Here is a 13680-nt window from a genome sequence, read left to right as displayed (position 1 = left end):
CTGACCTTCTAGGTAGATAGGCAAGGTGAGATATTCAAAATGTTCTTCTGGGAGCAAGGGCTTTGTGGCCAGCAGGAGGGTTTTAATACATTCCTAGATATGTTCATAGAACCATATGCATTCTACAGATCCTGTTAGAGTTCGGTGTGCCAGGTACCCTCAGGCAGGTGGTATCTGGGTGCATCTGTGAAAAATCGTTGTGTCCTCTTTGCTCTGGCAGTTACCATTATATCACCATCTCTCTTTTGTGCTTATGATCCTCATGAGATAGGTGGGCCAGGTAATTTACAGCAAAATGACTTCTGCTTCAACTTCACACTCTAGGAAGTAAGGTTGTAAAGGCAGGCCAATGTGAATACAGTTGAAGATAATGACTATGCATTGTTGTATTGCCTCAGTGTGAAAACATGAGTGCAGGAAAAAAAAGAGTATGGCGACCTAATCTGTCTTAATAGTTTCTGAATTGCTTCATCTGAATGTTCAGATTCAGGTCTGCAAAGACCCAGAAGACGGTCAGCTGCAGCTGGATTCTATGTCTCAACAGAATGGTTATATTTCCGTTTCAGCTAGAATACAGATGGCATGGACTACTACTGCTGTCTGGTTTGACTGTTAAGACTACTGATGTCCCCTTGAAATCCCACTGAAATTTAGCTGTGCTCCCAATCTTCTATTTAGATTATGGGTTAGTCACAGGAACATGGAGGGAATAAGTTTGCATGCCCTTCAGGTAGTCATGGATCCGCTGGTGAACCGACTGAGGTTGAACTGGATGTTGGTCCGGTTTTTGAGAGTTCAGAAAAAGTGGTATTTGATGCAGAATCGATGAAAATCTTTCTTTGGATCAGTTTATCACACAGAGATCCTCCTGGCTTTGCTGTAGTCTTGCTCTCTGGGCATTGTGCTTGGCTACAGTAAGCCACAAAGCAGCCTACAGTTGTGCTGCACATTAAGCTACTCTTCCTATTCAACCGTTACAGCTGTAAGTCCACTTGGTTAATATTCCATAGTGCATTTGCTCAGCAGCAGGTTCAAGTCTGCCTTATGATGTTGGAAGAATTACTTGTATGTTTGTGGGTAAGCAATGTCACCTTCCTCTTCTATGTAAGTTGTTAATGAACTTGGCCCTGTCCTTGTGAAATGCTTAATTGGGTGGCAAGAGGGATATTTGACAAAACTCCTTCTCCTTTGTCAAATGCCTTGGAGCATTGTCTGGCAAATCTAATGGACCCTTCTGGTTTAGGATACAATTGACAACACTACCATGACTTTCTACATTGGTAAGAAACATCGAGTGACTTGTCTGATTGTGTGAGGGGAGAACAGTTAAGTGTGTATCCGTTTAGTGCCTCGAAGTGGTATGACTTGTAATTGATGGCTATTGCTATTTTGAAATATAGTAGTAAGTGGCAAAACTACTTGTACGTTAAGCAGAAGTTGGGCAACTTAATTAATTAACTCTTTTAAAACTCTGATCAGCATTGAGCTATCGGTATCTGGGGCAGATTAGCTTCAGTTTGACCAAATGATAAAAATTCCAGGTCTGAAGGTATATTTTAGCAGAAATTTCTCTGTGTGTTTCTTAAGTCAGAACATATGCAATAGAGTTCTTTCTAGAGGATAATCCAATGATTTTCTTCCCTGTGTCTCTTAAAAAGCAAAAAAATTGTTAAAAGCTTCCTTCAGAGTAGGAGGAAAGTAAAAAGATTAGCAGTTATTTATAGATGTGTGCCAAATGAAAAGAAATTAATGACTTAAGGAAATTAATGACTTATTTTCAAATGAGTCTGCATGTACATTCTAACAGTGCCTTACTGTGCCTTACCTTGTAAGAGTTATGCTTTTTCCTATGTAGTGTTCATGGAGGATGTACTCTGTCCATTCTCACTTGGTGTTTGGCATACAGGAGAGAACATACCACCATTTCCTTTCCTGTTAGTTGCCCTCTTGAATTACTCTGCTGACTGATGAGTCTTGCTCTTTATCTGGTTTGGTTTTGTATTTTTTCCTTTCCTTAGATTGCTGTGCTTTCACCAAAGGCCTAATTTGAGTGAGATGCCTTTCCTGAAGGCTTTGTTCCATTTTCTGATCCTCATTGAATACATTTAAGGTCTTGGAAGTGACTATGTGCCCTAGTCTTTCAAACATCTTATCACATAGGAGCTCACATCCCTGAATTTCATTTGGTCAAACGAGCTGTGAAAGTAGTCTCCTAGCCAAGAACTAGTAGTCATGCTGAGGCTTGTTCAGTCAAGCCAAATTGTTTTGATCTCATTACCCTTAGAGATCCCTGTCGTACTTTATTCAGGAACCAGCTGGTTAAAAGGTCATGGATCAAATGTCCACTTTTGCCCACCTTTTCTTCAGATCTTGCTATTTGTTCTGAGACACTGAGCCCACCTGCTATGGGGGTCTTATTCAACAGACCCCCTCAGCACCAGGATCATGTCTTATGTCACTGCTGTTTAACCCATAGGCCACCCTTGATTCTCTTCAGTTGCCTTGACTGCTCACTTTCATTCACCTTGAATGCCAATCAGAAGAGCCACCAGGGAAGTGCAAGCATCCACAAAGAAATCTTCCCATCAAAGACAGAATGGGAATTCTACGTGAGAACCTAGTATGCATTCCTCTGGAATCTTTTCTGCAGCTCCTGGAGGGATGATGTTTTGCCTCACCTGTTGACCACCTTGGGCTATTTTGCATGATTTCTGTCTGGGACTGACATTGCTAAGAAGTAATATTTGGCTCATAACAATCTTTAGTTCATTTTTTCAGATTGGACTGGTAAAGATGGTAGGAAGAGTACCAAACCTCTCTTCTTCTGCCTGTTTTGTGCCTTCAACTTTCACATCAACTGGGATGTGATTGCTGTGTCATCTGTCATCTTTGAAGCTTATTATGCGTTATGCTTGGACCTGGATATGGATGCTCGGGGTATTCAGTTAAGTTTACCTCCCTGAAACTTCCCGACTAAACATTTCCATTCTTTTACAGGGATCCTTCCCACATTCTTTTTTTGACAGGAGAGTAACCCTCTCTAATCCCGAAGATCTATACCCCTATAGCTCCTAATCATACAAAGGCTAGTTCATAGAAAGAGTGCTGCAGCAGTTATGTTCTTATGCTCAAGCAGAAGACTTTGGATTCGTGCCAGATCTTAGGCTTCTGCAAGATGAACTTATGCATATACAGTTTCAAGTTCTGGATTGTGACTGTATTCAGTATCTTTCCCAGAATTTCAAGGAGAATGGTTCAGATTTCTCAAATGGCAGGATGCTTACTTTGTCACGAGTCTATGGATGTCTTGGATGTTATTGTTTCTTTTGTCCATGTCTCATCAAACATTTGCCCAGGTTCTGGTAGTTATCACGATGCATCTTCACTGCAGAGGAATCTGGTTCCTTTACCTCAGTGCCTGATTTGTGAAAGGAGTTGTTACAGAACAACTTTGTGAAGCTTTCAGTCTTTTTCCTTAGATTGTGAATGTGAGATAGCAGTACCTCGTTCCCACTCAATCCTTAGAATTTATCATAGTAATCAGTTCTGTGTGTTCCACTTGGAACAGAACTTCTCTTGGAGGAGGACATCTTCTCTTGGACATTTGTGGCAATGTGTACACTTGTGATGAGATGTTTTCTTCCTATTTAAATTTTGTGCTTTGGATGCTTGTGTGACCACCTTTAGAGTCTAGATTCTTGTTCATTCTTATCTAGGAAGTTAGCTTGCTTTATGCCTTTTGCCCTTCCCAGAAGAGCAGGGGATTCAGGTCCTTGCATTGGACATCCCCATAGGCTGTTTTCTTCAAAGACTGGGTTTCTCTGGAAATCCTGCAAATACCTCCCACAGTGGTGGTAGAGGCATTTTATCCTAGCCTTTTAGTATTTTTCCTAAGGCTTCATGCTTCTAGAACAGAAGTTATAACTAAAGACTGTAGTGCAAGGAGGGCCCTCTTGTTTTTATTCTCATGGACCCAGACCTAGGAAGATTTGCTTGCTACAAGAAGATCCTGGATCTACTGTTGGCATACAGTAACAATCCAAATGGACATCAGTTGCATATGGATCCACTATGAAACTGTGAAAGTGGAACAAGAGAGCACTTTCTAACACTCATCAGGCACCTTTGGTAGTAGCCTTCTGCTGTGCAAGGCTCTTGACATTCTTCTTGCATTTATGCTGTGCTGGTCTTGAAACATCCAAAGCTGAATCTAGTCTTTGGTAGGGCATCAGTGCGGTCATTTGTTCGCACAGTAGGATTCTCATCCTCTGCCAGAAATCTCATGGCAGGGCTAACTGCTGAGAGTCACCATCTATAAGAATGTACATGTGGACTCATTTGAAGAAAGAAAGCTTTCTTAGCAGTAATCAGTATTCTTCATGATGTGTAGTCCACATGTACATTCCCATCCCATCTGCTTTTCCTTTCTCTCTAATTCTTTTTCAGATGCAATGCTGTTGAGAGAGACTGAAATGGTGCATGCACTCTCTTGTATGCCACACATGAAGCAGGAAAAGGAGTAGAGGCAAGAGTACAGGCTCTACAGGCAGGGCAGAACTATACCTCCTGTTAGAATGTATGTTTAGACTACCTGTGTCGTACATTGGTTACTGGTAAGTATTTTTTTTTTACTTGATCAGGGTGATAGGATTGTCCTTGGACTTCATGGATGGAGCATCATTTGGGTTCTGTAGGCCAATCTGTTGGTTTTTCTATGTTTGTGAATGAGTTGAGGACTGTAGCATTTGTGTATGCCTACAAATTGCTGCACTTTCTCCAGTTATTAACACTTCTCTCTGCATCATTGCTTAAGCGTTACAGAGTTCTGAGATTAACTCAAGTTATTTCCTGTGGTAATAAACTATTTATTCTGTTTCAATTTACCATTAAGTTTTAAATGGCCTTTTTTCCAGTTTCTCCTCCAAAATTGCAAAATGTGTTTTTTGCACGACTAACTGATAGTTCATACTGTATAATTTAATTCCAGCCTTCTAGTTCATAAGTATAATTTTCAGCAACTGAAACCATTGTTCTAATTTGGACTTGGACCTGTACTAGAACTTGAGTGACGTCTTCTTATTTGGTCACCGAAGGTTATCATTGCATGGTTCCAAACATTTTTATTAATAAATGCTAGTCGTTCTGATAGATAATTTTTATGAAACCAAGATAATTTAGAGGTTGATCTATTGGTAGGGTGAATTATTGTCTCTCCTGTTCAGACCTAAGTTGTTGAGAACTGAAGACTTCTCTGAGATTAGAAAAATGTACCTATGAACCTGTTCTACCAGCAGAGTTCTTGATCCGTGCTTGCAGCAGAGCTGGCTTTATCATGTGTTAGTATCAAAGATAAGGTGCCACTTTCCGTTAATGGTTTCTCTTCATTCTAGTTGAACAGTGGTAAAAATAAGGGCTCTCTGTACATCACTTAAGATTGGCTAAATTAGAAAACAGTAATGCTGTCCTTCATAATGGCTGTTGTAAGCCTTATCTGGGCTTCCTATTTGACATATGCTCCATGGCCAAAACATTCAAAAGATCCTGATAGAAACAAACCAACTAAATAAATTTCTGATACCTCTGGGGTCTTGTGGTTGTTTTCTTTTCTTTGATATAGTATACATGACCACAGAGTACTCTGATAATCTGAGTTGGAAGCAAACACAATGTGAAAGGGCAGAACATTAATTTATGGCATAGTCTGTGTTATTTTTCAAAGGCTCTGTTTATTTTTTATTGACCCAGGTAGCCATTTTGATTTCTTTGTTAGTCTTTAATCTTAAGTACTAAGCTAAACTTCCTTGCCCCATCATGCCTTCTCCCTCCATATCCTTATTCCTTTCCCTTTTGGACTAGAAAAGGACAAATCCAGACTGCTTAAGCAAGGACTCTACTTGGCCAGAGAAACCTCTGAGAAAACAGTGGCTTCAGAAGTAACATATAACCAGTAGCCTGAGCAAAGCTCAGTGTAATATTTGGTTTACAAGTGTGTATATCCTTGATTTAAAATAAGAAAATGTCAGTGTAAGAAGACTTCTGAGATTTCAGAAGAAAATTGGTAAGGATAATAGCAGTAGGACCTTTATGAAATGCAATCCTTTTAATGAGTTGAAGTTCATCAAACTGAGGATAGGGAAGAGATAATACGTAGTTACAGGAGTAAGTTCAGTAAGGGACAACTCTGTGAGATGAGTTGTCTATGGTCTCCAAATAATAGTTGGTAGACTGGCCTACTTTGAAACAAGGTGGGAATTAATGCAGAAAAATCATTGACCTGACAGTGAGAGAATAAAACAGCCTAGTTTTCTCTCCATTTCTAATGTGTTTCTCACATAACTTAAGGGATGATACTACAAATACCAAAGTGTGCAATAAATAAAAAGAATGGTATGTCTGTAATTGGTATCTTCTTATTTTTCATCTTTATTCTCATACATGCTTGTACTTGATCAAACCATCTGCCTTCAAGTTGAAAAGTAATTGCTATGGTTTTGGATTCAGTTGCAGCTGATGTGTAGGCTGTGAAGCACTGTAAGAAAAAAAATTGCCTTTGTGAACTTGCATCTTCAAACTTGGAGAACACGTTACACAGGCTGTCAAAAAGACAGAGCTCTCTTGCATGCCGTGTTTTTGCGTGTCAGTGGCAAAGCAACTTCTGTGTCAGCTGCTGAAGCATACCAATGCTGTGATTCTGTGTTCTTCCTCTCCCTTTAGCAAACGTGTGTGTTGTGAAGGTGGATGGGACTCCTTATCTATGTAAAGCCGATGAGGTTGGAGAAATATGTGTGAATTCAAGTGCAACTGGGATGGCATATTTCGGCCTCCTCGGTATCACCAAGAATGTGTTCGAGGTTTGTATTTCTCTTTGTAATGTAAAGTTTCATTGTTACATTTCTAGTATTTCTTCTCGCAAATAAACTTATTTTTCCCTTAAACTTCCTTTCTTTTTTTATTAGAAAAAGCCCTGGCCAAATACACTTTGCTTCATTCTTTATCAGAACTCGAAATTCTGTCTCTTATAACCAAAAATACAAAGTGCCTTCAGCAGTCAATCAGCTGCCTCTATGTTCTGCTATCCAGTGTTGTGCCTATGTTAGCATTTAAATTCATCTTAGTTCTGTGTTAACACAGCAGTCTTATGTAAAGTTACCTGAAGACATTCCAAGTTTATTAGTGTGCAGCTTGGGACGTAGAGTTAGAAGTTAGTCTGATATTTGTAAGCTTCTTCATACAATCAAAATGCATTTGTTCACATATAATAAATTATTTAGAAAAGCTTCCTTGGTGTATTGCAGACAGTATGTGCATTTCAAAATCAACTTTAGTGTTGCTTTGCTGTAATGCTTAGAACACTAAACAGTTTGCTGTTGGATATATGAAATTATGTTCCTAGGTATATGGAAGAAGAGCTAGTAAGGATGATAGCATAACAGTCATAAGCCTTGTAGTTTGTCAAAGTAAAACAAAAGCGATCTTTCTGCCCAGATTTCTCCTTACAGTGGTACCCCAATTTCATGTTTTCCCTTTTCTGGCAAGAAAGGAGTGAAAGTCCTTTGGGAGTTGCACACACAGTAGTGTTACGCTGGGCGGCAGTTTGAAGACTTGGCTGAAGTATGGAGTTCTATCAGAGAGATGAAAGAAATCCTGACCGTAGTCTTCTCTTTCAAAAAAAGCTTTCTGTCAGCTTGCCAAGCCTCAGCACTTTAAACAGCTTAGCTTTCAGTACTGTCCTTAGCTAGTAAGAGAGCCAGTGAGAAACCTGATGTAATGGAGGAGTTGGGGCGTGGGGGGAAGGCAAGGAAACCACCTGAGCAGATGAGAGGAACTTGATAAGCTTAATGCTTTTGCTCTGGTTCTCTGTTGTGGGCCGCCCCATAATTGCAGCAAACTCAACTTTCTCAAATTTCTGATAGTGTAGCATTTGTCACAATTGAAGTGTTATGCCTGGGTACGTATCTCATCGGGGATGTTAACAGTAACAACAGAAAGACTTTCTGATTAAATGCTATATGAGTGCATACTATAAAACCTGATTTAAAAAGTGGTGTGAACTCTTGTTACGAAGGCTGAGTAGCTGAGAAAAAGATAAGAAGGCTACCACAGAGTTAAGAATTGATGTGCTCTTCATTATTCAAAAAGCTGTTGTTTATACTTGACATGATAGTAACTGTTGTCATCGGGTAATTTTTCAACTGAGCGTAGAGCTGCAATGAAACAGAGGCAGAATGCATTTTAACTTCACTTTTCTTAACAGTACTGTGAGTGTCTGAATACTTATGTGTTCTTTCAGGCCATTCCAGTGACAGCAGCCGGCGTGCCTGTTTCAGACCAACCCTTTACAAGAACAGGATTGCTTGGCTTTGTGGGTCCGGTGAGTGTGAATGAGCCATCTGGGGCCCTGCTTTGTCCTGACTCCCAGCTCTTAAGTGATGCCCCTGAGTTCAGCAGAATTCTGTGTCAGGACAGTAACCTCAATATTGTTGGCTTTAGTCAGGCATGTATCACCAGGAGTCTGGAGGTTTTTCCCCTCTATTTCTAATCCTGTCTTCTTTTCAGGACTATTTGGTGTTTGTGGTAGGAAAATTGGATGGGCTAATGACAGTTAGTGGCCGCAGGCACAATGCGGATGATGTGGTAGCCACCGCATTGGCAGTCGAACCCATGAAGTTTGTCTATCGGGGAAGGTGAGTATATTAAAAACTTCATCACTGCTGATTGGGCTTTGTTGCTCCTTTTTTCACCCACAAACAATCAACAAGTAACACAGTGTACACAGGAGCTCTGCATGTGAATTTTTACATGTGTATTTTGTAGGAAAGGTGGCACTAGGTTGTGATATGCCAGATAAGAACTTGGCTGTCCGTGCTAACTTGGAAGACAAATATTGACACCCTGCTTCATGCATAATAGATGTAGATCTTTAACTGTCTGTTTACAGCTTCTTTCACAGCTTCTCTTAAGGCAGTCAAATGAAGCTTGTATGCCAAGTGTAAAACACAACTCCCCTTTGTCCACCTGAGCCTTTCATGCAGAGTGGACTAGGGAAGAACATTGCAGCATGTTCTAAAGAACAGACTAGGAGTGTTGGGGCTGCTGAAGGACCTTCAAAGATAGTACGTGTTGTATCACCAACCTTATTGCTCTTCAGTGGTCAATGGCTCAATGTCCTGATGGAGATCAGTGATGAGCGGTGTCCCTCAGGAGCCCATATTAGGACCAGTACTGCTTAATATCTTCATCAACAACATAGTGGGATCAAGTGCACCCTCAGCAAATTTGCAGATGACACCAAGCTGAGTGGTGTGGTTGACATGCCTGAGGGATGGGATGCCTTTCAGAGGGACCTGGACAAGCTCGAGACATGGGCCCATGTGAACTTCATGAGGCTCAGTAAGGCCAAGTGCAAGGTCCTGCACATGGGTTGGGGCAACCTCCAGTATCAGTACAGGCTGGGGGATAAAGGGATTGAGAGCAGCCCTGTGAAGAAGGACTTGGGGGTACTGGTAAAAGAAAAACTGGACACAAGCCGGCAATGTGCGCTCGCAGCCCAGAAAGCAAACCATATCCTGGGCTGCATCAAAAGAAGCGTGGCCAGCAGGTTGAGGGAGGTGATTCTGAGACCCCACCTGGAGTACTGCATCCAGCTCTGGAGTCCTCAGCACAGGAAAGATATGGATCTGTTGGAGTGGGTCCAGAGAAGGGCCACAAAAATGATCAGAGGGATGGAACACCTCTCCTATGAAGACAGGCTGGGGTTGTACAGCCTGGAGAAGAAAAGGCTCAGAAGGCTCTGAGGAGACCTTATTGTGGTCTTTCATACTTAAAGAGGGCTTATAAGAAAGCTGAGGACAAACTTTTTAGCGGGGCCTGTAGCTGTAGGACAAGGTGTAATGGTTTCAAACTACAAGAGTGTAGATTCAGGCTAGATCTAAGGAAGAAATTTTTTATGATGACGGTGGTGAAACACTAGAACAGGTTGCCCAGAGAGGCTGTACATGCCCCATTCCTAGAATCATTCAAGGACAAGCTGGATGGGGCTCTGAGCAACCTGATCTAGTTGAAGATGTCCCTGCTCATTGCAGGGAAGGTTGGAATAGATGACCTTTAAAGGTCCCTTCCAACCCAAAACATTCTGTGTTTCTATGAAAGTTGAGCTTTCCTCATTTTTGCATCACTTGTGCAATTGACATATCATAAAAATAATGGCACATACCTGGTTGAGGCATTATTAATATTTTATCTTAGAAGATGCAAGCCTAAAACTAATTTAATTCACAAATGGGAATAATTATTTTTCAGTGCAAGCATTGACAGACATGCTGGTCAGTAATTTGGCATAGTTGTTGTCTTTCAGAAGGGACATCATATGTAGATTCAACAAGTTTAGCATGCATGATGGAATTATATAGGCAAGGCTGGCCACAGCCCCTGCACGTATGGAACCTGCCTGTGTTAAACGCGTGCTACATTGGTGACTGCAAATTCACTTAACCCCCAACAGAAGTAAACTACAATAATGAACCTACATTTGTTCTAAATTTGTCTGTGATTTTGTGATGATCTGGCATGAATAATGCTTGTGTGTGTTGAAACAGTGCCATTAAAGGTTGCAGTCATTTTCACATTATAATAAAGCATGCTATGTTCATCATATGTTGCATCCTATCATTCTTCTGTCCTTTGCGTTTTAGGATAGCAGTGTTTTCTGTGACCGTTTTGCATGATGATCGAATAGTGCTTGTGGCAGAGCAGCGCCCTGATGCGTCAGAGGAGGATAGTTTTCAGTGGATGAGCAGGGTTCTACAGGTAGTCAGTCTGTCCTTTCTCTCTTTCCAGGTGAATAAGGGTGATGTATGAAATGAGAATCTTGGAGTGTCTTTTTTTCCATAAGAAAAACCCATCAGTGTAACTACAGAGAGTTGTAATAAGCTGACTTCTGAATGTATTTCAGGGTTGATAGTTAACAGAATTTTGTAAAAAGTAAGACTTTCTTTCAAAATGTTTTTTAACTTCATACTACTAGGATTCTTAAAGTCCTAAGGATGATAGTTTTTGTTTGTTTTAATTCTACATATTTCTGCTGATTTCACACTGGCTGGAAGAGTTAAGTCTGAAACTGCTTAAGTGTATACTTAGTGCTAAGTATCACAACAGACCCTGAAATCTTTTTATGTTACTAACATCCTTATTCTAGATCTCCAACAGCAAGCATTAAAAATTTTTTCCCTTGATTACTTTTTTGTATTTTTGTGGGGGGCCAGGAGGGAGGGGAATTCTGGTAGATTTGCATTTGAGGATCTCAGAATTAACTGATCAGTTCTAAGGAAGTAAAAAGTGAGAGAGGAATTATGGAAGACGACTCTCATGAAGGGACAACTCAAGGGAAGGCTAAAGAGAACAACTTAAGGGAAGATGCTTCTTAAGAGTAAGGCAGCTGTGTAATAATGGTTTCTGTCTAATTTCAGCTTCATAGTCTTTTTGGAGGGAATATCTGGTAATAGAAAGGCTGTTTTTTTTGTGGGAGAAAATATTTTTATTCCTCTTTTTAGAAGTGTCATAGCTAAAATAGACACTTAAGTTTTAAGCAGCAAGATGTTTCCCTCCCTGTTTTTGTGGTTTTGTGTTCTACTGCGCTTTTGTGATTGTGCCATACGTGCTAAATTTGCTGTGGTATAATTTTGGCTTTTTAAAATCTCTGCACTTTTTGCCCACTTTTAAGAGACTTTCCTAATCCCTGACGTGCAGGTGGCATCCCCTTGATAGAGTGCACAAGCAAAGTCCTGGGTCTGCTCCTGCTCCCATTGAAGTCATGGCACAACTTCTATGAGTTCAGTGAGTGCAGAGTTGGACCCTTTATTTGCAAACTGTGGTGCAAGTAAAAATTTTAATGTTACTAAATGACTTGAATTCAAATTCTTGCTCTAGCTACATCCCAGTTGATAACATGGAATGTATTTTTTTTTTCTTTCTATCAAGGCAATTGATAGCATTCACCAAGTGGGCGTCTACTGTCTTGCCTTGGTACCAGCCAACACTTTGCCAAAGGCTCCACTCGGAGGAATTCATATTTCAGAAACCAAGCAGCGCTTTTTAGAGGGTGCTCTGCACCCTTGTAATGTCTTGATGTGTCCACATACTTGCGTTACTAACCTGCCTAAGCCTCGACAGAAGCAACCAGGTGAGTAAACCAGAGCATGTTCCTTAGTTCCGCGTGTCTGTCTCTGAGGGTATGTGTGGAGTATGATCTGGAGGCAATGTGACAGCTCAGGGCTGCTCATGGCTTTAAGCTGCCTAACTTTGCAGAGTTAGTGGTGTCGTCAGAGCAGCTCAGAAGTCAGTGAAGGCATTATGGGCTGTCTTGAATCCCAGGTAAATGCAAGGACGCATGGCATGTTTCTAGTTCATGCTTCTGTAGCTACGTTATAAATTGTTCTTGTACTGGCCATCTTGCAAAGGCCGGTAACTCACGTAATAAAACTGAAGTACAGACAGACCTCAGTTTGCTGAATCAGTGATAGACTGATTTTTAATGTACCATATTGATAATGGACTGAATTTTAATGTACCATATTATCCTCTTCTCTCTTTTTCTATGCAATATGATCCTTGGTTTTAGTTTTTCATCTTTTCAGATCTATGTTACATATGGCATTTATAGTAATCTGCGGGCCGAATTCTAGATTATTACATGTTTCTTACATTATTTTTCCTCATTTTGCACTATTTTTTCAAAATGAAGATGTTGGTCCTGCTTCAATGATAGTAGGAAACCTTGTTGCTGGAAAGAGAATTGCTCAAGCCTCAGGCAGAGATGTTGCCCAGTTGGAGGATAACGACCAGGCAAGAAAGGTAACACTGATGTCCTGGTATTATTAAATATTTGAATTGGCTTATTCAAAATGAGAGAAGACCAGTTATGGTATTCTGCTGAAACTAAGCATGCTGCATTTTGAGTGAATCTGAGTGTCTCCTTTTTTTTCCTGTTTCAGTTCCTGTATTTAGCAGATGTTCTTCAGTGGCGAGCTCAAACAACTCCAGATCATCCCCTCTTCCTTTTGTTGAATTCCAAGGTGAGATGCACTTTAGATCATACTTGGAGATTGATCTCAGTAAAAGATTGTTTGGATTCTAAGAAAATTCCAGCTAGAAGTCTTTTCCTAAAAGGCTTCAGGTTATGTTGATGATGTGGAATGTCACGGTTTTGAAGCAGACAAAAATTGCTAGTTAGCAAACAGCATAATTTTTCCACATCCGGAATTTTATTCCACATCTTTTATTCCACATCTGGAATTTCAGTATGCATTCAGCTTAGCTTAAAACATTGCAGTAATTGCATTTCCTGCTGGAACACAACTTTTGTCATATTAATGGAAGCCACAATTCTGTCTTCCTCCCGGAGCACAAGGGTAACTGGAAGTCAGAGCTGGAGGATTTTTTTAATTAGAAGATCTAGAGCCTAAGTAGAGAACCCTTGGGACAGCTTTAGAGTCATATTTTCCAGGAGCACTGCACACCCTTCAGACACTGATGCCTTGTCCTCAGCTAGACTCTGCACCTAAAAAGGATGTCACTTACAGTCCCTCAAACATGAAAAAGTAAATGCTTCAGTTTTGGAGTACTGGCTCTATGTACTCACAGGCTCTATATCCTTATTTTATTCAAGGGCTGTCTGAGCCCTTA

General features: G+C 40.6%; 1 protein-coding gene across 2 annotated transcripts in view; it reads left to right on the top strand.

Annotated features, from left to right (window-relative positions):
- DIP2A (disco interacting protein 2 homolog A) overlaps positions 1–13680 on the top strand; it is a 136662-nt gene that overhangs the window by 101153 nt on the left and 21829 nt on the right. For both annotated transcript variants that reach the window (XM_082311659.1, XM_082311658.1), the window contains 7 exons: positions 6715–6851; positions 8291–8371; positions 8557–8684; positions 10692–10806; positions 11977–12178; positions 12740–12849; positions 12990–13070. In XM_082311659.1, coding sequence (XP_082167785.1) covers positions 6715–6851; positions 8291–8371; positions 8557–8684; positions 10692–10806; positions 11977–12178; positions 12740–12849; positions 12990–13070 — 854 coding nt within the window. The remainder of the gene's footprint in view (positions 1–6714; positions 6852–8290; positions 8372–8556; positions 8685–10691; positions 10807–11976; positions 12179–12739; positions 12850–12989; positions 13071–13680) is intronic.

This window comes from Platalea leucorodia (genome assembly GCF_965183815.1).
Source record: "Platalea leucorodia genome assembly, chromosome: 5".
Classification (NCBI taxonomy): Eukaryota; Metazoa; Chordata; class Aves; order Pelecaniformes; family Threskiornithidae; genus Platalea; species Platalea leucorodia.
This window is presented reverse-complemented; position numbering and strand designations above follow the sequence as displayed.